Source organism: Oncorhynchus mykiss, unplaced genomic scaffold (genome assembly GCF_013265735.2).
Source record: "Oncorhynchus mykiss isolate Arlee unplaced genomic scaffold, USDA_OmykA_1.1 un_scaffold_222, whole genome shotgun sequence".
Lineage (NCBI taxonomy): Eukaryota > Metazoa > Chordata > Actinopteri > Salmoniformes > Salmonidae > Oncorhynchus > Oncorhynchus mykiss.
This window is the reverse complement of record NW_023493691.1, coordinates 446,141-471,670: the sequence shown is the minus strand read 5'-3', so window position 1 is coordinate 471,670 and position 25,530 is coordinate 446,141. Positions and strand designations below refer to the sequence as shown.

Sequence of the window (25,530 nt, the reverse complement as noted above, 5' to 3'; positions counted from 1 at the left end):
GAAGGAATCAGTGGCTAACTGCAAGCATTGCAAAGCAATCATTAGCCTGCTATTCAGTGGAGTTGCTGTGTGGTCCCAAGTCTAAGATTAAGGGGCCTTTTTCCTAGTTTAAAAATGTAAACATTCAACATTGGCCGTGCTGTCAATGAAGCTTGATTTGTGACGCGCACAAAACAACTTACCTCGGTACTGAAAAATCTGACTTGAGTGGGTTCAAGACAACTGGGAACTCAGGGAAAAACAAGCTACGACTGGGAAAATACATTTTGAACTTTCATCCAACTCGGAATTGTAAATTGGGAACTCGGGCCTCTTTCTACAGCTACGACCTGAAGATCACTGACGTCATCATTTTTTCCTGAGTTCCCAGTTGTCTTGAAAGCACCACAAATCCAGAGAATGCCAGACTTTGATGAAGTTTGATGACAAAATAAACCCACGAAGGACCGCCGCGCCACCTTCCTGTTCAAGTGAGCACAGCACAACAAGGTGAGTCCAAAAATGTCTTGTATGCTTCTGCATAAATGATGTAACATGCCAAGGAGATGTGTATACTGTAGCTAAGAAAGTAATACCAAGTGTATGTTGTGTAGTAAGATGTTAGTAGCCCATGTGCCTCACCCTAATATTTTGGTCTTGTTTCACCTCTTAATTTTGCCTACTTTTCTGACTTGGTGGTTGACATGAAGCCTATGACATGTTTTTGAGAAATGTAATCATTGAATATTGTAAGAGCTTTCATTGTCTGCTTATATGCCCTTTTATTTATCCTACGGTTCTGACTTGGCGTACAGGGAGAACACTGTAAGAACAGCCCATGTTCTGAATTCTGTCGCTGTACATTTCAAAAGTGCTGAACAAATAGTTATATTGACTACGTCCGTCCTAGCTCGCTCATTAATGTATTAATCGAAATTACGGATTGCCTCTTATCTGCTTGTCGTCCCCTTATGCCATAGTTTGTACATCTCAAATGTCAGTAGAAACCACATTTGTTTAAGTAAGTCAGCCATGTTACTTTAAAAGACAGTAAATGAGGCTGAATGAACTGTTTCGTTGCCAGACATGGTTCCGCTGATAGCCAGGTGTAGCAGTGGTAAATTGTTGGGACTATGCTGTTTGGTCAGCTTTATGTAACAGTTTGTGTTACAATTAATTTATTGTTTAGTAATGTGTTGTGTAGTGGATTTGCTGGCATGCATCCCACGTTTTAAAAGTTTTTATTTCATCTTTATTTAACTAGTCAAGTAGTCAAGTTACAGATTTTCTCTAATTCGCTTTTCGTCCCCTTATGCCATAGTTTGTACATCTCAATTGTCTGTAGAAACCACATTTGTTTAAGTCAGTCAGCCATGTTTTTTTTAAAGGATGAATGAACTGTTTCGTTGCCAGACAAGGCTCCGTTGATAGCCAGGTGTAGCAGTGGTAAATTGTTGGGACTATGCTGTTTGGTCAGCTTTATGTAACAGTTTGTGTTACAATTAATTTATTGTTTAGTAATGTGTTGTGTAGTGGATTTGCTGGCATGCATCCCACGTTTTAAAAGTTTTTATTTCATCTTTATTTAACTAGTCAAGTCAGTTAAGAACAAATTCTTATATACAATGACGGCCTACCCCGGCAAAACCGAGACGATGCTGGGCCAAATGTGTGCTTCCCTATGGCACTCCCAATCACGGTCAGATGTGATTTAGCATGGCTTCGAACCAGGGACTGTAGTTATGCCTCTTGCAATGAGATGCAGTTCCTTAGACCGCTGCGCCATTCGGGAGCCCATGAAAGGTTTGCTCCCAATGTGAAGCAGGAGTTTGACGGCACAAGCAGGGAGCCCATTCAACAGAGATTTGAGAAATGTGTTGGTACTCTTATCCAGATTTGTTCCTCACCACAAACCTGTCTCGAAGCTCGACAGACAATTTCTTCGTCCTCATTGCTTGGTTTTTGCTCTGACATGCACTGTCAACTGTGGGACCTTAAAAAGACAGGTGTGATCCTTTTCATGTCCAATCATTTGAATTTGCCACAGGTGGACTCCAGTCAAGTTGTAGAAACATCTCAAGGATGATCAATGGAAACAGGATGCAAAAATCGCTGAAGTTGGAGACTTTCATCTCCCTCGCCAACTTTAAACATCTGCTATCTGAGCAGCTAACCGATCGCTGCAGCTGTACATAGTCCATCGGTAAATAGCCCACCCAATTTAACTACCTCATCCCCATACTGTTTTTTATTTATTTGCTTTTCTGCTCTTTTGCACACCAATATCTCTACCTGAACATGACCATCTGATCATTTATCACTCCAGTGTTAATCTGCAAAATTGTAATTATTCGCCTACCTCCTCATGCCTTTTGCACACAATGTATATAGACTCTTTATTTAAAAAATATATATACTGTGTTATTGACTTGTTTATTGTTTACTCCATGTGTAACTCTGTGTTGTTGTCTTTTCACACTGCTTTATCTTGGCCAGGTCGCAGTTGTAAATGAGAACTTGTTCTCAACTAGCCTACCTGGTAAGGCTAGTTGGGTGGCGCAGTTAGGCTACCCGGGTGGCGCAGTGGTTAAGGGCGCTGTACTGCAGCGCCAGCTGCGCCACAAGAGAGGGAGGGTTTGGCCGGTAGGGAAATCCTTGTCTCATCGCGCACCAGCGACTCCTGTGGCGGGCCGGGCGCAGTGCGCGCTAGCCAAGGTTGCCAGGTGCACGGTGTTTCCTTCCTCCTTCTTCCTCAACGGTGTTTCCTTCCGGGTTGGATGGCGCTGTGTTAAGAAGCAGTGCGGCTTGGTTGGGTTGTGTATCGGAGGACGCATGACTTTCAACCTTCGTCTCTCCCGAGCTCGTACGGGAGTTGTAGCGATGAGACAAGATAGTAGCTACTAAAAACAATTGGCTACCACGAAATTGGGGAGAAAAAGAGGTAAAATTCACAAAAAAATAAATGAGGTATAAATTTGCAAAAATGTCTAAAAACCTGTTTTCGGTTTATCATTATGGGGTATTGTGTTTATATTGACGAGGGAAAGATTAATGTAATACATAACAAAATGTGGAAAAAGTCAATGATTATCGCCCTGTATATGATTCAAACTACAGATGTAAGGTTCTGAAGTGGTAAACACAATGGCATAATGGAAAATACATGTCCAATGGTTATCTCTGTATTAGTATTATCCACATTTAAAACAACTAGGTAGAGCAGAGAGGACAGAGCATGTGGCTTTGTAACACACCTAGGTAGAGCAGTGGTTGTCTCTATTAGTATTATCCACATTTAAAACAACTAGGTAGAGCAGAAATAATAATAAACACAAAACTAATGAAGGAGCACACAGTCACCAACAATATATCCCTGGCGACAATACTTTCAACTGGCTCAGATCGCTGTTACAGTACAGCGCCACCAAATTCTATTTATTAAGTAACCATCTGTCTTATGGAACCATAATGTAACATATCACACTATTTTGAGAGTCCCGGATTTATATTTACTAAGTTACATCTAGTCTATGAGACGAGGCTGCTCCTTGACCTACATTATAAACACCCAGATCAAGAGGTGTGTTTTCCCTTCAGCATCTGCATGTGGCATAATCTCACCCACCTCACAGCATGAATCTGAAATGGTTAACTTTGGCTGTGAATGATGGGAAAAAATCAGACTCAAAGGCAATTACTTGAATAATTCAATGGATGTTTGGTAAACTTCCGGCGCCGACAGAGATGGCCGCCTCGCTTCCCGTTCCTAGGAAACTATGCAGTTTTTTGTTTTTTTTACGTGTTATTTCTTACATTAGTACAGTAGTTTTGGAATTGTTAGCTAGATTACTTGTTGGTTATTACTGCATTGTCGGAACTAGAAGCACAAGCATTTCGCTACACTCGCATTAACATCTGCTAACCATGTGTATGTGACAAATAAAATTTGATTTGATTTGATTTTGTTATCCTAACCTGCATGGTAAACAAATCCCTAACCCTAACCCTCACCCTTTTCCTAACCTTATCCTCAGTCTCCTGACCTCCACTTTAATTATCCTAACCTGTTATGTGCCTAGTTAAATAAAAAAATAAAAAAAATAGTCTCCATCAGTTTCATAACACCGGAACTGACCAATGGCATGTATCCATTTTTATTATATCAGGGTACATCCACATCAAGAAACTACAGTATTTCTCCTACTGGGAGGCGCGGGAAATAGTTTAAAGAGTGATTGGTGCTGAGGAAGCTATGGCAGTGGATGGCCCGCAGCCTGTTGAGATTCATAATGTCGTTTGCCAGTTGAAGGATACCGAATGTAAATATTAATTGTACGTTCGGCTGAAAGGTTTTTGGGAGTTCAGTAATTAACATTGGAAGCATTGCAGGCAGTGGTGGAAAAAGTACCCACTTGTCATAATTGAGTAAAAGTAAAGATGCTTGAGTCCTTTCCTATCAAGCTTAAAGTGAAATCCACCCAGTCAAATACCACTTGAGTAAAAGTATAAAGTATTTGGTTTGACATATATGTAACGGATGTGAAATAGCTAACTAGTTATCGGTGGTGCGCGCTAAATAGCGTTTCAATCGGTGACGTCACTTGCTCTGAGACCTTGAAGTAGTAGTTCCCCTTGCTCTGCAAGTGCCGCGGCTTTTGTGGGGCGATGGGTAACGATGCTTCATGGGTGACTGTTGTTGATGTGTGCAGAGGGTCCCTAGTTCGCGCCCGAGTATGGGCGAGGGGACAGTCTAAAGTTATACTGTTACATATACATAAGTATCAAAGGTAAAAGTATAAATAATTTCAAAGCCATTATATTAAGCAAAAGATTTTCTTGAAATGTAAATGTTTGGATAGTCAGGGGCACACTCCAACACTCAGGGCGCGTTTCTAAATTCGCTCTGGCTATATATTCCGATTTCAGAGCACTCTGGTCTGAGTGCCAGAGGACAGAATAATTGATCAAAGCTTAGCAAGCCGTGAGTACGGCCGGTGTCAGGAAACGTCGGCAAATAAAACGTAATTAAATTGTTGCCTGTAGCACAGTTAAAGTCACCAATGCTCTCTGGATAACATGAACACAGCCTAACCAGCTCTGCTAAGGCGAGTAAAACGGCCAGAGTTCTCTCATTTGTACTGAAAGTAGCTAGCAAGCTAGCCAATGCTAACCAGTTATCTTGGATGCTTGACTGCCGTTGTGAGGTCAGAACGCTTGAATCAACCCTCCTCCTCCGCCAGAGCGTCCAGTGTGGCTCTGAACGCTCCGAGAGCGATACGAACTGACAGTCTGACAACGCTCTGAATTTACGAAAGCCCAAGCGCACTCTGGCACTCCAGATTGAATTTAAGATCACATCCATAATTTACTAATAAAGTATTTGTGTTTAGTGAGTCCAACAGATCAGATGCAGTAGGGATGCGCGAATTTAAAATTAAATGTTTCCCTGTCCTGCTAATCATTCAAAATCTAACGAGTACTTTTGGGTGTCAGGGAAAATGTATGGAGCTGAAAGTACATTATTTTCTTTAGGAATGTAGTGAAGTAGAAGTTGAAGTTGTCAAAATATATCAAAAATAAAGTACAGATACCCCCCAAAAACTACTGATGTGGCACTTAAATGTTTGTACTTAAGTACTTTACACCACTGATTGCAGGGAATACTGACTGAAGATGTTCCTCCCTACGAGGCCCATGAGACTGTGTAGGGATGTGATTTGAATCGGACTGTGACTGAACGAGTGGGATGTTGTTATTTATCTATTTTTGTATTTTGTTTTGACGTCGTTGTTCCCCCTCCCCTTTTCCGTAAAGGAAATGTATTTTCTTCTACAGTTTACTAACCTTACAGTAGGTGGCGGCAGACACGTTATATTTGTGTAAATGTCATTATACCAGAGAAGAAGATGACGCTGCTGCGCTATAGTAGTGGGGAACAGGAAGTTCCGGGTCGAAACGACAGAACTGTGTTTTGAAGTCGATAGTGGTTGTGTCCGTTTCTAATGTATCATTGTAGGTATGTAATAGCATGTTTAAACTTTCTAATGTCGAGAGAATATATAACACGCTAGGTAACAAATCCGTCAATGTATTATCACGTTTGGTAAAGGTTTTAATTGTATGTGTTATTTTGGGGTGAGTGAAGAACGTGTTAAAAAAAATGTTACAAGTCACATAACTAGACTTTGGGTTTATCTGAGTGTATGTACATCATTTCGTAAAGATTCCATTTATTTGAGTTCGTTTTTACATGTTCTTGGTTTTGTGTAAAATGTTTATGAGCTGGTAAATAGCCTCGTCCGAACCATCCTGTTCTCGCGAGTTTACATACACTGTTTCGTTAATGAAAGCTCGCGAGATCAGGATGGTTCGGACGAGGCAAGTCAAATGGCGGGAACGATTTCGGTCGTCTTTCTATGAGTTTATTCGTGGTGAAATGGCGACATGAGGCTGTGTGATAGTGTCAAAATTGAGGGAAGCTAACTGAAGTTATCCTTCACCATTTGGAGAGAGAGGCCAACTGCATGGAATGGCGTCGATTAATGCGGATGAATCGGAGCACGTGTCAAACTCATTCCATGGAGGACCAAGTGTCTGCCAGTAATAATGTTAGAGTGGAAAGTTGGGAGGTGTTTGAGGAGACCACAGGGCCTCATTTACACCCTGATTAACCAAGGCCATAAAAATAGGTGTAGTTAAACTGGGATGCAGCCGTGTAAATGAGAACGTGTTCTGAACGAGCCTACCTGGTTAAATAAAGGTTTAGTAAAACATTGAAAGTGGTAGATTGTTAATATCTTGTGCTAGTCAGGTTCAGGAAGGGAAGATTCTTCAATTGGAAAATCATAATGGGACAAAGTGCACTTATGTTGTACAATTTAAAATGTGTACTTTGTGTCTAATGTGAATGAATGTATTGTCAGGGATTATCTACCTGATCTACTGAAATAAGATAATTGAACAAGAAAAACAAGAAAATATTTTTACAGAATAAAGTGCCAGAACTGTCAAGAAAATAACTTTTGTGTCCGTTTGTCTTTATTACTACAGACCGACTCAGATTAAGTCTGAAGCCGTTAACATCAACAGTGAGGACAATCCCAGCCTGCCTCTCTCCTTCCACACTGAGTAGAAACCTACAGTCACTGGGTCCTGATTGTGACAGTGGAGCCCAGTTTGCTCTGCAGGATCCAGAGATGGCATCAGTGAAGCTGGAAGACTGCAGTCAAACACTGGAGCTGAATGTCAACATTAAAGATGAAGAAGTGGAGGAGAAGATTAGGACAACTGTTAGTCATGGTAAGAGCTGTTTCTATCTATAAGTTATATTCATGTATTAGACCTCCATAGGTTATGACCAGTCTATTGCTAGGTCTAATTCTGTAATTCTGACATCACACATCCCTGAACAACTCAAGACTTCCCAGCGAAGCAAAAACAATTTAAACTTGTAACACCTGCCTTTCCCCACACATTGTCTCAAGAACGTTGAAAATATTTAATACCCTCAATCACGAAGTTAGGCATACCTCATTTCAAAAAAGGCCATGGCTTCATCACTGTCAATATTGAATGATAATTCTTCACGTTTTACCAGTGAAAAGACCAAGCTGCGTCTGCATGCCAATCGTTTGATTTCAATCAGTTTCATGGGAATATGCATTTAAATCTTCTTGGATTACTGTTTGGTGAGCAAATTAGAGCAGATGGTGTTGAATTATTTTGAATTCCTGTATTTTGTTTTCATCAAAGCACATTCTGCCTAATTGCGCGATGTTGAGTTTGGGACGATTCAGCAAACCATCCTAAAATCTCGTAAGAAATTTGTTTTTTGTTGTAACAGTAATGTTATGCTATAATATTTGGTGATGTGGACTACTAATTTATCATTAGGTGATCGTCCAAGACATTGATCTGACTTTACTAAACAAACACCATTGTGGCGGCGCATCGCACTATGAGGTCTACCTGTGTTGATTCTAAGATTCCTGGAACTACCGAAAGTGGTTAAATTCACCAAAAAGGTGTTTTGATGTACATAACCTGCAAATGTGAAGATGATTGCGTTCAACCCTGTGTAAATCAGTCAATTCTTAACATAAAGACTTTAAACTCAGGATTCTGTAAGAGCCTACCCCAAAGAGGATATGTGTTCACGTTCAGCTTCCTGTGCCTTAAAATGGTGTCATAGGTGCTGTTTCGGAGGGTTAAAAAGATCAGATATTTTCAAAACTTCACATGTGTTACTAGGTAACCCTCATGAACTGTAAATCAGTCATTTCTCCCAACAGATGTCAAAGAAAAACCTCTCACATGCACATACACACACACACACACACACACAGCAAGGATGGAGTGACAAAGTGAGGTGTTTAAAGACAGAGTGCCTGCATTGGCATTTCCATAATCTCAAAGCCGTGCCGAGTTCAACGAGATGCCCCGCTTGACTGTAGCTCGCTCGGTCTAAGCATAGCAACCATGAGAAAAAGTAGGCCCAAAATGAAGCCTGGCCCTAAATTTAATTTGCTTTTGGGTGACAGTGAGAGAACCGTTAGGGTAAGAAGCACAATTCTTTTGCCTCACAACATTTGGTGATGCAGAAACGAGAGAACATGTTTGGCTGTTTTTATATATACATAATAAGGGCATCAGTCAATTGAAATGAATTAGGCCCTAACCTGTAGATTTCACATGACTGGGCAGGGGTGCAGCCATGGGTGGGCCTTGGAAGGCATAGGCCCACCCACTTGGCAGCCAGACCCACCTCAGGTCCTGGGCTGACGTTGTTACACGGGGTGTACGATTGTGAGGCCGGTTGGATGTACTGCCAAATACTCTAATAGGACATTGGAGGCAGCTTATGGTAGAGAAATTAACATTCAATTCTCTGGCAACAGCTCTGGTGGACATTCCTGCAGTCAGCATGACAATTGCACGCTCCCTCAAAACTTGAGACATCTGTGACATTGTGTTGTGTGGCCTTTTATTGTCCCCAGTGTAACCGATGTGAAATGGCTAGCTAGTTAGTGGTGGTGCGTGCTAATAGCGTTTCAATCGGTGACGTCACTCGCTTTGAGACCTTGAAGTAGTGGTTCCCCTTGCTCTGCAAGGGCCGCGGCTTTTGTGGAGCGATGGGTAACGATGTCTTCATGGGTGACTGTTGTCTGTGTGCAGAGGGTCCCTGGTTCGAGCCCGGGTATGGGCGAGGGGACGGACTAAAGTCATACTGTTACACCAGCACAAGGTGCAACTGTGTAATGACTATGCCGTTTAATCAGTTTCTTGATATGCCACACCTGTCAGGTGGGTGGATTATCTTGGTAAAGGGGAAAATGTTCACTAACAGGGATGTAAACATATTTCTGCACACAATTTGAGAGAAATAAGCTTTTAGTGTGTGTTGGAACATTTCAGATTTTTTTTTTCAGCTCATGAAACATGGGACCAACACTTTACATTTATATATTTTTTCAGTGTAGTTATGCATTACTGTCCTCTCCATGTTCGGCTGGAATTTACCCTGAAAAGGATTTGAGAAATATGATTGGTTGAGGATAGGCCTACGTCTCATTTTGCGCTGCACAGAATGACTATTGTAGCTGGAAACAGATAGATATGGAATATCTACATAGGTGTACAGAGGCCCATTATCAGCAACCATCACTCCTGTGTTCCAATGTCATGTTGTGTTAGCGAATCCAAGCTTATCATTTTAAAAGGCTAATTAATCATTACAAAACCTTTTGCAATTATGTTAGCACAGCTGAAAACTGTGGTGCTGATTAGTGAAGCAATAAAACGGTCCATCTTTAGACTAGCTGAGTATCTGGGTCATTTGTCGGTTCGATTACAGGCTCAAAATGGCCAGAACCAAATACCTTTCTTCTGAAACTTCTGAAATTTGGAAGAGCCTTCCATGTGAGAAAGAAACTGGGGATCCCAAGAAACTGAAGATCTCATACAACGCTGTGTACTACTCCCTTCACAGAACAGCGCAAACTGGCTTCAACCAGAATAGAAAGAGGAGTGGGAGGCCCCGGTGCACAACTGGGCAAGAGGACAAGTATTTTAGAGTGTCTAGAGAAACAGACGCCTCACAAGTCCTCAACTGGCAGCTTCATTAAATAGTACCCGCAAAACACCAATCTCAATGTCAACAGTGAAGAGGCGACTCCGGGATGCTGGCCTTCTAGACACTATTCTGGTTAGAGACTGTTTGCATTGTTCTGTGAAGAGAGTAGTACACAGCGTTGTACGAGATCTTCAGCCGTTTCCAGCTACAATAGTCATTTACAACATTAACAATGTTTACACTGTATTTCTGATCACTTTGACATTATTTGATTGGACAAAAATGTGCTATTCTTTCAAAAACATGGACATTTGTAACTTTAGAATTTATTCATTTATTTCACCACTAATGGTAGTGTATTTAAAAAATATATTTTTTTTAACTTTCTTAGCATTCTGGTTATTGTCCGGAATTTCCGATGACTGACGTGCCCAAAGTAAACTGCCCAGAAGCTAGGATATGCATATACTTGATCGCATTGGATAGAAAACACTCTGAAGTTCCTAAAACTGTTAAAATAATGTCTGTGGGTATAACAGACCTGATATGACAGGCGAAAACCTTGAGGAAAATCCATCCAGAATTTTTATTTCTTGAGGTCACAGATGCTTGCCTATGGGATATTCAAATTGATAGGACCCAGATTGCAGTTCCTTTGGCTTCCACTAGATGTCAACAGTCTGTAGAAAGGGTTTCATGCTTGTTTTTTGAAAAATTAGTATTTGTAGTTTTTCCAAGATGTCCCCCATTAGAAAAATAGTCATGTTGCACGCATCAACGAGAGTGCGCTCTTCGTTATTTATCTTTGCTATTGAACACACTATTCTCCGTCTTAAATATTATTGTTTATTTACATATTAGAATACCTGAGGATTAATTGGAAACTTCGTTTGACTTTTTTGGATGATCTTTACCGGTAACCTTTAAGATTCGTTTGTGTGCATGTTGAACGAGTGACCTACTGAATCAAGCGCGCCATCTAAACTGATACTTTTGGGATATAATGAAGGATATTATCGAACAAAACAACCATTAATTGTGTAGCTGGGACCCTTGGGATTGCAATCAGAGGAAGATCTTCAAAGGTAAGTGATTTATTTAATTGCTGTCTGTGATTTTGTGACGCCTGTGCTGGTTGAAAAAGTATTTTGACGTGGGGAGCTGTCCTCAGATAATCGCATGGTATGCTTTCTCCGTAAAGCCTTTTTCAAATCTGACAACGCAGTTGGATTAACAAGAAGCTTTTAAATTATGTAAGACACTTCTATTTTCGTGAATGTTTAATATTCCGATTTTTGTATTTTGAATTTCGCGCTCTGCAATTTCACCGGATGTTGTCGTAGGTGTCCTGCTAGCGTTTGGACATAGGCAAGTCAGTTAAGAACAAATTCTTATTTTCAATGATGGCCTAGGAACATTGGGTTAACTGCCTTGTTCAGGGGCAGAACGACAGATTTTTACCTTGTCAGCTCGGGGATTCGATCTTGCAACCTTTCGGTTGCTCTAACCACTGAGCTACCTGTCACCCGGTATGGCCAGAAGAGGACTGGTCACAACTCTGCCTGGTTCCTCTCTCGGTTTCTTCCTAGGTTCCTGCTTTCTAGGGAGTTTTTTTGTGGCCACTGTGCTTCTACATCTGCATTGCTTGCTCTTTGGGGATTTTAGGCTGGGTTTCTGTTAACCTCTCTGGGACCGTTTGGTACGCGAGCGTCCCACCTTTCAACTGCCAGTGAAACTGCAGGGCGCCAAATTCAAAACAACAGAAATCCCATAATAAATATTCCTCAAACATACAAGTATTTTACACCATTTTAAAGATACAATTGTCGTTAATCCAACCACAGTGTCCGATTTCAAAAACGCTTTTCGGCGAAAGCAGAACATATCGTTATGTTAGGTCAGAGCCAAGTCACAGAAAGCATTCAGCCATTTTCCAACCAAAGAGTGGAGTCACAAAAAGCAGAAATATCGATAAAATTAATCACTTACCTTTGATGATCTTCATCAGATGACACTCCTAGGACATCATGTTACACAATACATGTATGTTTTGTTCGGTAAAGTTCATATTTATATCCAAAAATCTGAGTTTACATAGGAGCGTTACGTTCAGTAGTTCCACAACATCCGGTGATTTTTGCAGAAAGCCACATCAATTACAGAAATGCTCATAATAAATGTTGATGAAAATACAAGAATTATGCATGGAATTATAGATACACTTCTCCTTAATGCAACCGCTGTGTCCGATTTCAAAAAAACTTGACCAAAAAAGCATAATCTGAGTACGGCGCTTAGACAAAAAAATCAAGCCAAACAAATGTCTGCCATGTTGGAGTCGAGAGATGTCAGAATAACATGATAAATATTCACTTACCTTTGATCTTCATCAGAATGCACTCCCAGGAATCCCAGGTCCACAATAAGTGCTTGTTCTGTTCGATAATGTACATAATTTATTTCAAAATAGCTCCTTTTGTTGGCGCGTTCAGTACACAATCTAAACTCACCAAGCGCGTTCACTAGTTTCAGACGAAAAGTCAAAAAAAGTTCCGTTACAGTCCATAGCAACATGTCAAACGATGTTTAGAATCAATCTTTAGGGCGTTTTTAACATAAATCTTCATTAATGTTCCAACCGGACAATTCCTTTGTCTGTACAAATGAAGTGGAACGTAGCTACCTTTCACGTGAGCGCGCCAGACCGAGGCTGTGGCACTCTGCCAGACCACTCACTCATAGAGCCCTTATGAGCCCCTCCTTTAGAGTAGAATCCTCTAAACAGGTTTTAAATACTGTTGACATCTAGTGGAAGCCTTGGGAAGTGCAAAATAACTAACATCACACGGTATCTTCAATAGGAGCTGAGTTGAATAACTACAAACCTCAGATTTCCCACTTCTTGGTAGGATTTTTCTCAGGATTTTACCTGCCATATAAGTTCTGTTATACTCACAGACATCATTCAAACAGTTTTAGAAACTTCAGATTGTTTTCTATCCAAATGTTCTATTTATATGCATATTCTAGGTTTTTCGGCTGAGTAGCAGGCAGCTTAATTTGGGCACGTTTTTCATACAAGCTTCCCAATACTGCCCCCTACCCCAAAGAAATTAACTTCACTAGGGTAGGGGGCAGCATTTGGAATTTTGGATGAAAAGCGTGCCCAAGTTAAACTGCCTGCTACTCGGGCCCATAAGCTAGGATATGCATATAATTAGTCGATTTGAATAGAAAACACTGTTAAAATAATGTCTGAGTATAACAGAACTGATATGGCAGGCGAAAACCAGAGGAAAATCCAACCAGGAAGTACTATTATTTTGAAAGGCTGTTTTTCCATTGAAAGCCTATCCACCATACAAAGACTTAGGACCCAGTGGAAATCTGTCTTCCTCAACATGTGACCAGTCTTTAGGCATTGTTTCAGATCTCTATGGCTTCCTCAACATGTGACCAGTCTTTAGGCATTGTTTCAGGCTTTTACTCTGAAAAATGAGGGAGATACACCGCTTTCAATGAGAGGACAGTGGAAATGTCCATCCATGAGCCAGGCACGTGATCGGGAGCGCACATTTATTGTTTACCTTTTTCCATTGACAAAGCTTTTGTCCGATTGAAATATTATTGATTTTTTGTGACAAAAGCAACCTGACGATTGATTTTAAACATCGTTTGACATGTTTCTACTATCTTTTATTGTGTTTTTTGACTTTTCGAGAGTGCTTATTGTGCCTTTGGATTTCTGAACTAAACGCACCAACAAAACTGAGGTATTTGGACATAAAGATGAACTTTATCGAACAAAACACACATTTATTGTGTAACATGAAGTCCTGTGAGTGCCATCTAATGAAGATCATCAAAGGTTAGTGATTAATTTAATCGCTATTTCTGACTTTAATGAGACCTCTCCTTGGCTGGAAAATTACTGTATGGTTTTCTGTGACTAGGTGCTGACCTAACATAATCGTTTGGTGTGCTTTCACCGTAAAGCCTATTTGAAATTGAACACTGTGGCTGGATTTACAAGAAGTTTATCTTTAAAATGGTGTAAAATAATTTTAATTAAGGGATTTGAACCAGACAGGTTAAGCACTTTGTGACAACTACTGATGTAAAAAGGGCTTCATAAAATACATTTGATTAACATGTATATCACATCAACTGACTGTTTTTTCTGATGTTCACACAGGATACCATTTTGAGACATTCTCCACATCCAGAGAGCAACAGCGGGAAGATCAGAGAGCTAAGAGGTCTCATCACTGCCCACATTGTGAAGAGATTTTCCCATTTCTATTAAAGCTAAAAATACACCTAAAAATACACACAGGAGAGAAGCCTTACTCCTGCTCTGACTTTGGAAAACGTTTTAAAACATCAAATGAGCTAAAGGTTCATCAGAAGACTCACACAGGACAGAAGCCTTACTCCTGCTCTGACTGTGGAAAACGTTTTAAAACATCAAATGAGCTAAAGGTTCATCAGAAGACTCACACAGGAGAGAAGCCTTACTCCTGCTCTGACTGTGGAAAATGTTTTAAAACATTATATGACCTAAAGGTTCACCAGAGAACACACACAGGAGAGAAGCCTTACGTCTGCTCTGACTGTGGAAAATGCTTCACAACATCAACTACTCTAAAAGTTCATCAGAGAACACACACAGGAGAAAAGCCTTATTCCTGCTCTGACTGTGGAACTAGTTTCTCTAAATTTTCCACCTTAAAAACACATGAACGTACACATACAGGAGAGAAGCCTTACTTCTGCTCTGACTGTGGGGCGAGTTTCTCTCAGCTGGGCACCTTAAAAACACACCAACGTATACACACAGGAGAGAAGCCTTATTCCTGCTCTGACTGTGGAAAATATTTTAAAAGATCAAATGAGCTAAAAGTTCATCAGAGAACACACACAGGAGAGAAGCCTTTCTTCTGCCCTGACTGTGGAACTAGTTTCTCTCAGCTTTCCCACTTAAAATCACATGAACGTATACACACAGGAGCGAAGCCTTATTCCTGCTCTGACTGTGGGAAATGTTTTAAAACATATGACCTAAAGGTTCATCAGAGAACACACACAGGAGAGAAGCCTTATTCCTGCTCTGACTGTGGAAAATGCTTCAGAACATCAACTCATCTAAAAGTTCATCAGAGAACACACACAGGAGAGAAGCCTTATTCCTGCTCTGACTCTGGAAAACGTTTTAAAACATCAAATGAGCTAAAGGCTCATCAGAGAACACACACAGGAGAGAAGCCTTATTCCTGCTCTGACTGTGGAAAATGCTTCAGAACATCAACTCATCTAAAAGTTCATCAGAGAACACACACAGGAGAGAAGCCTTATTCCTGCTCTGACTGTGGAAAACGTTTTAAAACATCAAATGAGCTAAAGGTTCATCAGAGAACACACACAGGAGAGAAGCCTTTCTTCTGCTCTGACTGTGGGGCGAGTTTCTCTCAACTTTCCCATTTACAATCACATGAACGTATACATACAGGAGAGAAGCCTTAAGTCTGCTCTGACTGTGGGGCGAGTTTCTGTCAGCTGGGCACCTTAAAAACACACCAACGTATACACACAGGAGAGAAGCCTTACGTCTGCTCTGACTGTGGAACTAGTTTCTCGCAACTTTCCAACTTAAAATCACATGAACATATACATACAGGGGAGAAGCCATACTCCTGCTCTGACTGTGGAAAATGCTTCAAAACATCAACTGTGCTAAAAGTTCGCCAGAGAACACACACAGGAGAGAAGCCTTATTACTGCTCTGACTGTGTAAATGCTTCACAACATCGACTCATCTAAAAGTTCATCAGAGAACACGTACAGGAGAAAAGCCTTACTCCTGCTCTGACTGTGGAAAATGCTTCAGAACATCAACTCATCTAAAAGTTCATCAGAGAACACACACAGGAGAGAAGCCTTATTCCTGCTCTGACTGTGGGGCGAGTTTCTCTCAACTTTCCCATTTACAATCACATGAACGTATACATACAGGAGAGAAGCCTTAAGTCTGCTCTGACTGTGGGGCGAGTTTCTGTCAGCTGGGCACCTTAAAAACACACCAACGTATACACACAGGAGAGAAGCCTTAAGTCTGCTCTGACTGTGGAACTAGTTTCTCGCAACTTTCCAACTTAAAATCACATGAACGTATACATACAGGGGAGAAGCCATACTCCTGCTCTGACTGTGGAAAATGCTTCACTACATCAACTAAGCTAAAAGTTAATCAGAGTACACGTACAGGAGAAAAGCCTTACTCCTGTTCTGACTGTGGGGTGAGTTTCTCTTGACTGGATACCTTAAACACACACCAACATATACATAAAGGAGAGAAGGCATACTCTTGCTCTGTTTGTGTAAAATGCTTCAAAACAGCAACCGATCTTATAGTTCATCAGAGAACACACGCATGAGAGAAGCCTACTCACACTTTTGGGTGAGTTTCTCTCACCATAGCAACTTAACACACCAATGTAGTCACACAGGAGAGAAGTCTTACTCCTGCTCTGTGGAAGGGTGGGCGTGTAACTCAAACTTCTAGCCAAAGGCTGCTGTGTTTAGAATCTCATCAAGGAGGACTGTAGCATTTTAGCTAATCAGCAAATTTGCAACTACTTACTACTTTTTAGCTATTACTTAGCATGTTAGCTTAGCATGCAACTACTTAGTATGTTAGCTAACCTTTCCCCTAAAACCATTTAACCCCTCACCCCTAACCTAGCTAACATTAGCAACAACAAATTGGAATTCGTAACATAGCATGTAACTACTTAGTATGTTAGCATATCTTACATATTACAAGTTCGTAACATATTGTATGAATAGCAATGCGTAAAATAACGTAAGAATTGTAATTCTTAACATACGATACTTCCTAGAAGTCGTATTATTCTGAACAATTTAAACACAACAATTTCAAAGATGTATAGTTCGTATAAGGAAATCAGTCATTTTAAATAAGAGGCCATAATCTATGGATTTCACATGACTGGGCAGGGGCTCCGCCATGGGTGGGACTTGGGAGGGCATAGGCCCACTTGGGAGCCAGGACCATTCAATCGGCATGACTTTTTCCCCACAGAAGGTCTTGATTACAGACAGAAATACTACTCAGCCCCTCCCCCCACCACCTCAGACAATCCTGCAGGTGAAGAGGTCCTGGGCTGCCGTGGTTACATGTGATCTGCAGTTGTGAGGCCGGTTGGATGTCCTGCCAAATTCTCTAAAAGGACGTTAGAGGTGGCTTATGGTAGAGATATACATATTGAATTCTCTCCTGCAGTCCTCATGCATCTAGTAGACACTTCTTTAAAAATACATTTTTTGAACCTTTATTTAACTCTGCAAGTCTGTTAATAAGAACTAATTCTTATTTACAATGATGGCCTAGGAACAGTGGGTTAAATGCCTTGTTCAGAGGCAGAACAACAGAGTTTTACCTTGTCAGCTCGGGGACCTTTTGGTTACTGGCCCAACGCTCCAACCACGAGGCTACCTTCCGCCCCTAACATGTATCAGATAGAGATGGTGTGATGATCACTTTTCAACACTAGTTTGGGGGGATTATTTTACAACTTTATTTAATGATACACAGTTTATGAAATGAATCCATGTGTTTATTAATTGTCTTTCAAACTAGATTAGTTATTTTAGTTACTGATCATGAATGTGTTTGAATAACTGCATTGAAGCAAAGTTTATTGATCTGCCAATGAAAAATAAAGTTACATGAATATGTACTGGTCAACCTCTTCTTCTCTTTAGTATTCAGTTCTTCATATTAGATCTGACAGTATGAATGGTTCTTATGGTTGTATTCAGTTCTTCATATTAGATCTGACAGTATGAATGGTTCTTATGGTTGTATTCAGTTCTTCATATTAGATCTGACAGTATGAATGGTTCTTATGGTTGTATTCAGTTCTTCATATTAGATCTGACTGTATGAATGGTTCTTATGGTTGTATTCAGTTCTTCATATTAGATCTGACAGTATGAATGGTTCTTATGGGCTGAGTGCCCGGAGTGTTTTTGTATGACTACAGTCAGGAGTTCTCTCTGACCCTGTGACGTCACCAGCACATTAAGCACATTCATCTTGAGATAGCCAGGTGAGACAACCACATATCACAGTAAACACATTTCTCCTCAATTAGCCAGTGTCACTTATTATTATTATTATTAGTAGTAGTAGTAGTATTATTTGGGGGAGATACTCTTTAAAGACGTATGATTTCAGACCTTTTCGGGCAGATGGGCAGGTACTCTGCTGTCCTAGCATCAGAGGGAAGCTGGTGCCACCATTGGGGTGCCAGGACAGAGAAGTGCTTTGACTGGGCTGAGAGGGAGCTTGACCTCCTGTAGCAGTGGGACGGCCATGAGACCAGAGGTGGCAGAACTGAGTGCTCGGGTTGGGATACAGGGTTTGAGCATAGCCTGAAGGTAGAGATGGGGCAGTTCTTCTTGCTGCACCGTAAGTAAACACCATTGTCTTGTAGTGGATGTGAGCTTCGACTGGAAGCCAGTGGAATGTATGGAGGAGCAGGGTGACATGGGGGAACTTGGGAAGGTTAAACACCCAGACGGACTGCAGTGTTCTATGGGAGACCCATCATTCAGGGCAGGTGAGCCATCTGTTTTGAGCCCCATAGTTTTAGCGATAAAACAGTGAAATAAATTATCTGTTTGCAAACAATGTAAAAAAACATATAATTGAGTTATTAATAAAGCTGCATACAAACATGGACTCTTTTTTTTGTTTTCTTGAGTAAGGCAGCTCCAAAATGCAGGTCTTCAGCCTTCTGTGGAGGTGGGGCAAGCCCGCAGAAAATAGGGAGCTTTGCGCCGTGATCGGCTCAGTGTTCTGTCATTCATGGGGACAAGACGTCACTGCCAAGTCTAAGGGTAGAAATTGAAAATTCAAGGCCCTTGGGTGCTGCCATAGAGTTACATTAGAAGTGCCCATCCAAGAAGGCTTAAGGTCATTGTCCACAGATAGAATAACTTCAAATCATGTGATATCTACAGTCGCTTTTATTGGACTGATCATGTCAACATCATACTTTCAACATCTGAGCTAGCAGTCATCATCATGAATCAAGTTGACAGTCTACTGGCAAATCCTTTTTAATCTTTGTCATATTAAGAGAAATAATGAGAAATTATAGATAAAATGTATCGGTGCTCATCGGTCATTGGACATAAACATCACACAACAAATTGCAAATTCAACAATGAGTGGTTTGGAAGGAATCAGTGGCAAACTGCAAGCATTGCAAAGCAATCATTAGCCTGCTATTCAGTGGAGTGGCTGTGTGGTCCCAAGTCTAAGATTAAGGGTCTCTTTTCCTAGTTTAAAACTGTAAACATTCAACATTGGCCATGCTGTCAATGAAGCTTGATTTGTGCCACGCTCAAATCAACTTAACTCGGTACTGCAAAATCTGACTTGTGTGAGTTCAAAACAACTGGGAACTTGGGGAAAAACACTGAGGGAAAAACGACTGAGAAAATACGTTTTGAACTTTCATCCAACTCGGAATTGTAAATTGGGAACTCGGGCCTCTTTCTACAGCTACGACCTGAAGATCACTGACGTCATCATGATTCCTTTTTTTTCTTCTTCGAGTTCCCAGTTGTCTTGAAAGCACCACAAATCCAGAGAATGCCATAATTTGTTGACGAATTTTGATGACAAAATATGCCCACAAATTACTGCCGCGCCACCTTCCTGTTCAAGTGAGCACAGCACAACAAAGTAAGTCCAAAAATGTCTTGTATGCTGCTGCATAAATTATGTAATATGCCAGGAAGATATGTATACTGTAGCTAAGAAAGTAATACTAAGTGTATGTTGTGTAGTAAGATGTTAGTAGCCCATGTTCCCCACCCTAATAATTGTATCTAGTTTCACATCTTAATTTTGCCTACTGTTCTGACTTGGTGGTTCACATGTAGCCTATAACCTGTTTTTGAGAAATGTAATCATTGAATATTGTAAGAATTTTCATTGTCTGCATATATGCCCCTTTATTTATCCTACGGTTCTGACTTGGCGTACAGGGAGAACACTGTAAGGACGGCCCATGTTCTGAATTCTGTCGCTGTACATTTCCAAAGTGCTGAACAAATAGTTACATTGACTACGTCCGTCCTAGCTCGCTCATTAATGTCTTAATCGAAATTACGGATTGCCTCTTATCGTCCCCTTATGCCATAGTTTGTACATCTCAATTGTCAGTAGAAACCACATTTGTTTAAGTAAGTCAGCCATGTTATTTTAAAAGGCAGTAAATGAGGCTGAATGAAATGTTTCGTTGCCAGACAAGGCTCCGCTGATAGCCAGGTGAAAGCAGTGGTAAGTTGTTGAGACTATGCTGTTGGTCCTAACAGTTTGTGGGCACTGTTTCTCACTGTTATAGTGCAATTATATAGTGCAATTATGGCCTCCAGTATTTATGCTGCAGTAGTTTGTGTCGGGGGTGCTAGGGTCAGTTTGTTGTATCTGGAGTACTTCTCCTGTCCTATTCGGTGTCCTGTGTGAATCTAAGTGTGCATTCTCTAATTCTCTCCTTCTCTCTTTCTTTCTCTCTCTCTGAGGACCTGAGCCCTAGGACCATGCCCCAGGACTACCTGACATGATGACTCCTTGCTGTCCCCAGTCCACCTGACCGTGCTGCTACTCCAGTTTTAACTGTTCTGCCTTATTATTATTCGACCATGCTGGTAATTTATGAACATTTGAACATCTTGGCCATGTTCTGTTATAATCTCCACCCGGCACAGCCAGAAGAGGACTGGCCACCCCACATAGCCTGGTTCCTCTCTAGGTTTCTTTCTAGGTTTTGGCCTTTCTAGGGAGTTTTTCCTAGCCACCGTGCTTCTACACCTGCATTGCTTGCTGTTTGGGGTTTTAGGCTGGGTTTCTGTACAGCACTTTGAGATATCAGCTGATGTACGAAGGGCTATATAAATAAATTGGATTTGATTTGATTTGAATTAATGTATTGTTTAGTGGCTTTGCTGGCATGCGTCCAATTTTTTTTATTTTATTTTACTAGGTAAGTCAGTAAAGAACAAATTCTTATTTACAATGAAGGCCTATCCCAGCCAATCCCAACCGATGCTGGGCCAATTGTGCGCTTCCCTATGGGACTCCCAATCATGGCCAGATGTGATTCAGCTAGGATTCAAACCAGGGACTGTAGTGATGTCTCTTGCACTGAGATGAGGTGCCTTAGACTGCTGCGCCACTCGCAAGCCCTAAAAAGGTTTGTGCCCAATGTAGGGTAGGAGTTTGAAGGCACAAGCGGGGACCCCAGCCAACAGAGAATTGAGAAATGTTTTGGTACTCTTCCCCAGATCTGTGCCTCACCACAAATCTGTCTCGGAGCTCAACGGAAAATTTCTTCGACCTCATTGCTTGGTTTTTGCTCTGACTTGCACTGTCAACTGTGGGACCTTATAAAGACAGGTGTGATCCTTTTCATGTCCATACATTTGAATTTGCCACAGGTGGACTCCAATCAAGTTGTAGAAACATCTCAAGGATGATCAATGGAAACAGGATGCACTTGAGCTGAATTTTGAGTCTCAGAGGAAAGGGTCTGTGTCACGAATATTACCGAAGGTGGCTCCCCTTCTTGTTCGGGTGGCGGTCGTCGTCGCCGGTCTACTAGCTGCCATCGATCCTTTGTTCCGTGTTCGTTTGGTTTTGTCTAATTGGTTTCACCTGTTCATTGTTTGGTTGTTCGGGTGGGGTCGTTGTCGCAGGTCTACTAGCTGCCACCGATCCTTTGTCCCGTGTTCGTTTGATTTTGTCTAATTGGTTTCACCTGTTCATTGTTTGGTTGTTCGGGTGGCGGTCGTCGTCGCCGGTCTACTAGCTGCCACCGATCCTTTGTTCCGTGTTCGTTTGGTTTTGTCTAATTGGTTTCACCTGTTCATTGTTTGGTTGTTCGGGTGGGGTTATTTAAGCTATTTTGTTCCTTTGATTTTGGACATTAAAGCATGTTTTTTCCCACATCCTTTGCTCTCTGCGCCTGACTCAACACCCATTCACTCATTGAGCGTTACAGTCTGAATATTTATGCAAATAAGGTATTCATTTTTATAAATTGACAAATTACTAAACTTTTTTCACTTTGTCATTATGTGTATATTGATGAGGGGTAAAACATGCATTTAATCCATTTTTGTATAAGCCTGAAACGTAACAATATGTGGAAAAAGTCAAGGGGTCTTGTATAATGCCCTGTATATGCTTTAAACTACAATTTAAGGATCTGAAGTGGTAAACACAAAGGCATAATGGAAAATGCATGTCCAATGGTTATCTCTGTATGAGTCACATTAAAACACTAGGTAGGGCAGTGGTTATTTGTATTAGTATTACCAACATAAAAACACCTAGGTAGATTAGTGGTTATCTCGGTATTAGTATTATCTCTGTTTCACCCACATTAAAACACTAGGTAGGGCAGTGGTTCTCTCCGTATTAGTATTATCTCTGTATTACCCACATTAAAACACCTAGGTAGAGCAGTGGTTCTCTCTGTATTAGTATTACCCACATTAAAACACCTAGGTAGAGCAGTGGTTCTCTCTGTATTAGTATTACCCACATTAAAACACCTAGGTAGATCAGTGGTTCTCTCGGTATTAGTATTATCTCTGTATTACCCTAGGTAGAGCAGTGGTTCTCTCTGTATTAGTATTATCTCTGTATTACCCACATTAAAACATCTAGGTAGAGCAGTGGTTATCTCTATTAGTATTATCTCTATATTAGTATTACCAACATTAAAACACCTAGGTAGAGCAGTGGTTATCTCTATTAGTATTATCTATATATTAGTATTACCAACATTAAAACACCTAGGTAGAGCAGTGGTTCTCTCTGTATTAGTATTATCTCTGTATTACCCACATTAAAACACCTAGGTAGAGCAGAGAGGACAGAGCATGTATCTTTGCAGCACACAGGTGTTTCATCTCCACACTGGGATGATTTTAACAGTGCAACGCCACACTGGCCTCATGCCTCTCAGGTAGGAGGGTACCAGAAGTAAAATAATAAAAAACGCAAAACTAACTTCAGGAACACACAGTCACCAACAATATATCCCTGGCGTCAATACTTTCTACTGGCTCAGCTCGCTGTTACAGTACAGCACCACCAAATTCCATGTATTAAGTAACCTTCTGTCTTATGGAACCATAATGTAACATATCACACTATTTTGAGAGTCTCGGATTTATATTTACTATGTTACATCTGGTCTATGAGACGAGGCTGCTCCTTGACCTACATTATAAACACGCAGATCAAGAGGTGTGTTTTCCCTTCAGCATCTGCATGTGACATAAACTCACCCACCTCACATCATGAATCTAAAATAGTTATCTTTGGCTGTGAGTGATGGGAAAAAATCTGACTCTAAGGCAAGTACTTGAATAATTCAATGGATGTTTTATTTACAAACTTGATGATAAAATATTATATATATTTTTTATTTTATTTACTTTGCTATGGGAATTCAATGGGAAGTGAGCCGTGCTTCAGCTGAACTGCAGTACCAAAAATGCCCTCTGAGCACTTAGAAAGCATGCTTATCGACTGGAAGCCTGGCCCCTTGATCCGAGAAGGGTGTAATTGCAGACCGCAAACCCTTTTCCTAACGTTAACCTCAGTCTCCTCACCTGCCATGCTTATTCACCTAACCAGACACCTTAAATATCCTAACCTCCACTTTAATTATCCTAACCTGTTATGTATGCTTTGTGCCTAGTTAAATAAATACATAAATATTTATATATATTTTTTTACAAATAGTCTCCATCAGTTTCATAACACCGAAACTGACCAATGTCATGTATCAAATTTTATTTTTCAGGGAACATCCACATCAAGAAACTGTACAGTAGTTCTCCTACTGGGAGGCGCGGGAAATAGTTTAAAGAGCGATTGGTGCTGAGGAAGCTATGGCAGTGTATGCCCCGCAGCCTGTTGAGATTCATAATGTCGTTTGCCAGTTGAAGAATACCGAATGTAAACATTAATTGTTCGTGCGGCTGAAAGGTTTTTGGGAGTTCAGTAATTAACATTGGAAGCATTGCAGGCAGTGGTGGAAAAAGTACCCACTTGTCATAATTGAGTAAAAGTAAAGATGCTTGAGTCCTTTCCTATCAAGCTTAAAGTGAAATCCACCCAGTCAAATACCACTTGAGTAAAAGTATAAAGTATTTGGTTTGACATATATGTAACGGATGTGAAATAGCTAACTAGTTATCGGTGGTGCGCGCTAAATAGCGTTTCAATCGGTGACGTCACTTGCTCTGAGACCTTGAAGTAGTAGTTCCCCTTGCTCTGCAAGTGCCGCGGCTTTTGTGGGGCGATGGGTAACGATGCTTCATGGGTGACTGTTGTTGATGTGTGCAGAGGGTCCCTAGTTCGCGCCCGAGTATGGGCGAGGGGACAGTCTAAAGTTATACTGTTACATATACATAAGTATCAAAGGTAAAAGTATAAATAATTTCAAAGCCATTATATTAAGCAAAAGATTTTCTTGAAATGTAAATGTTTGGATAGTCAGGGGCACACTCCAACACTCAGGGCGCGTTTCTAAATTCGCTCTGGCTATATATTCCGATTTCAGAGCACTCTGGTCTGAGTGCCAGAGGACAGAATAATTGATCAAAGCTTAGCAAGCCGTGAGTACGGCCGGTGTCAGGAAACGTCGGCAAATAAAACGTAATTAAATTGTTGCCTGTAGCACAGTTAAAGTCACCAATGCTCTCTGGATAACATGAACACAGCCTAACCAGCTTTGCTAAGGCGAGTAAAACGGCCAGAGTTCTCTCATTTGTACTGAAAGTAGCTAGCAAGCTAGCCAATGCTAACCAGTTATCTTGGATGCTTGACTGCCGTTGTGAGGTCAGAACGCTTGAATCAACCCTCCTCCTCCGCCAGAGCGTCCAGTGTGGCTCTGAACGCTCCGAGAGCGATACGAACTGACAGTCTGACAACGCTCTGAATTTACGAACGACCAAGCGCACTCTGGCACTCCAGATTGAATTTAAGATCACATCCATAATTTACTAATAAAGTATTTGTGTTTAGTGAGTCCAACAGATCAGATGCAGTAGGGATGCGCGAATTTAAAATTAAATGTTTCCCTGTCCTGCTAATCATTCAAAATCTAACGAGTACTTTTGGGTGTCAGGGAAAATGTATGGAGCTGAAAGTACATTATTTTCTTTAGGAATGTAGTGAAGTAGAAGTTGAAGTTGTCAAAATATATCAAAAGTAAAGTACAGATACCCCCCAAAAACTACTGATGTGGCACTTAAATGTTTGTACTTAAGTACTTTACACCACTGATTGCAGGGAATACTGACTGAAGATGTTCCTCGCTACGAGGCCCATGAGACTGTGTAGGGATGTGATTTGAATCGGA

The 25,530-nt window shown here is 40.9% G+C and overlaps 2 protein-coding genes across 3 annotated transcripts in view; one reads left to right on the top strand and one right to left on the bottom strand.

Moving 5' to 3' along the window:
- The window catches only part of LOC110528884 (zinc finger protein 585A), a 244,943-nt gene that overhangs the window by 100,595 nt on the left and 118,818 nt on the right, over positions 1-25,530 (bottom strand). The window lies entirely within an intron of this gene.
- The window catches only part of LOC118948154 (zinc finger protein 501-like), a 48,072-nt gene that overhangs the window by 13,654 nt on the left and 8,888 nt on the right, over positions 1-25,530 (top strand). Inside the window, exons 3-4 of one of the 2 annotated variants that reach the window (XM_036973089.1) lie at positions 7,030-7,278; positions 20,672-20,722. In XM_036973089.1, coding sequence (XP_036828984.1) covers positions 7,030-7,278; positions 20,672-20,685 — 263 coding nt within the window. In that variant the 3' untranslated portion in view covers positions 20,686-20,722. Of the gene's footprint in view, positions 1-7,029; positions 7,279-14,246; positions 17,803-20,671 lie in introns of those variants that run through there. The other variant, XM_036973087.1, reaches the window with a different exon arrangement.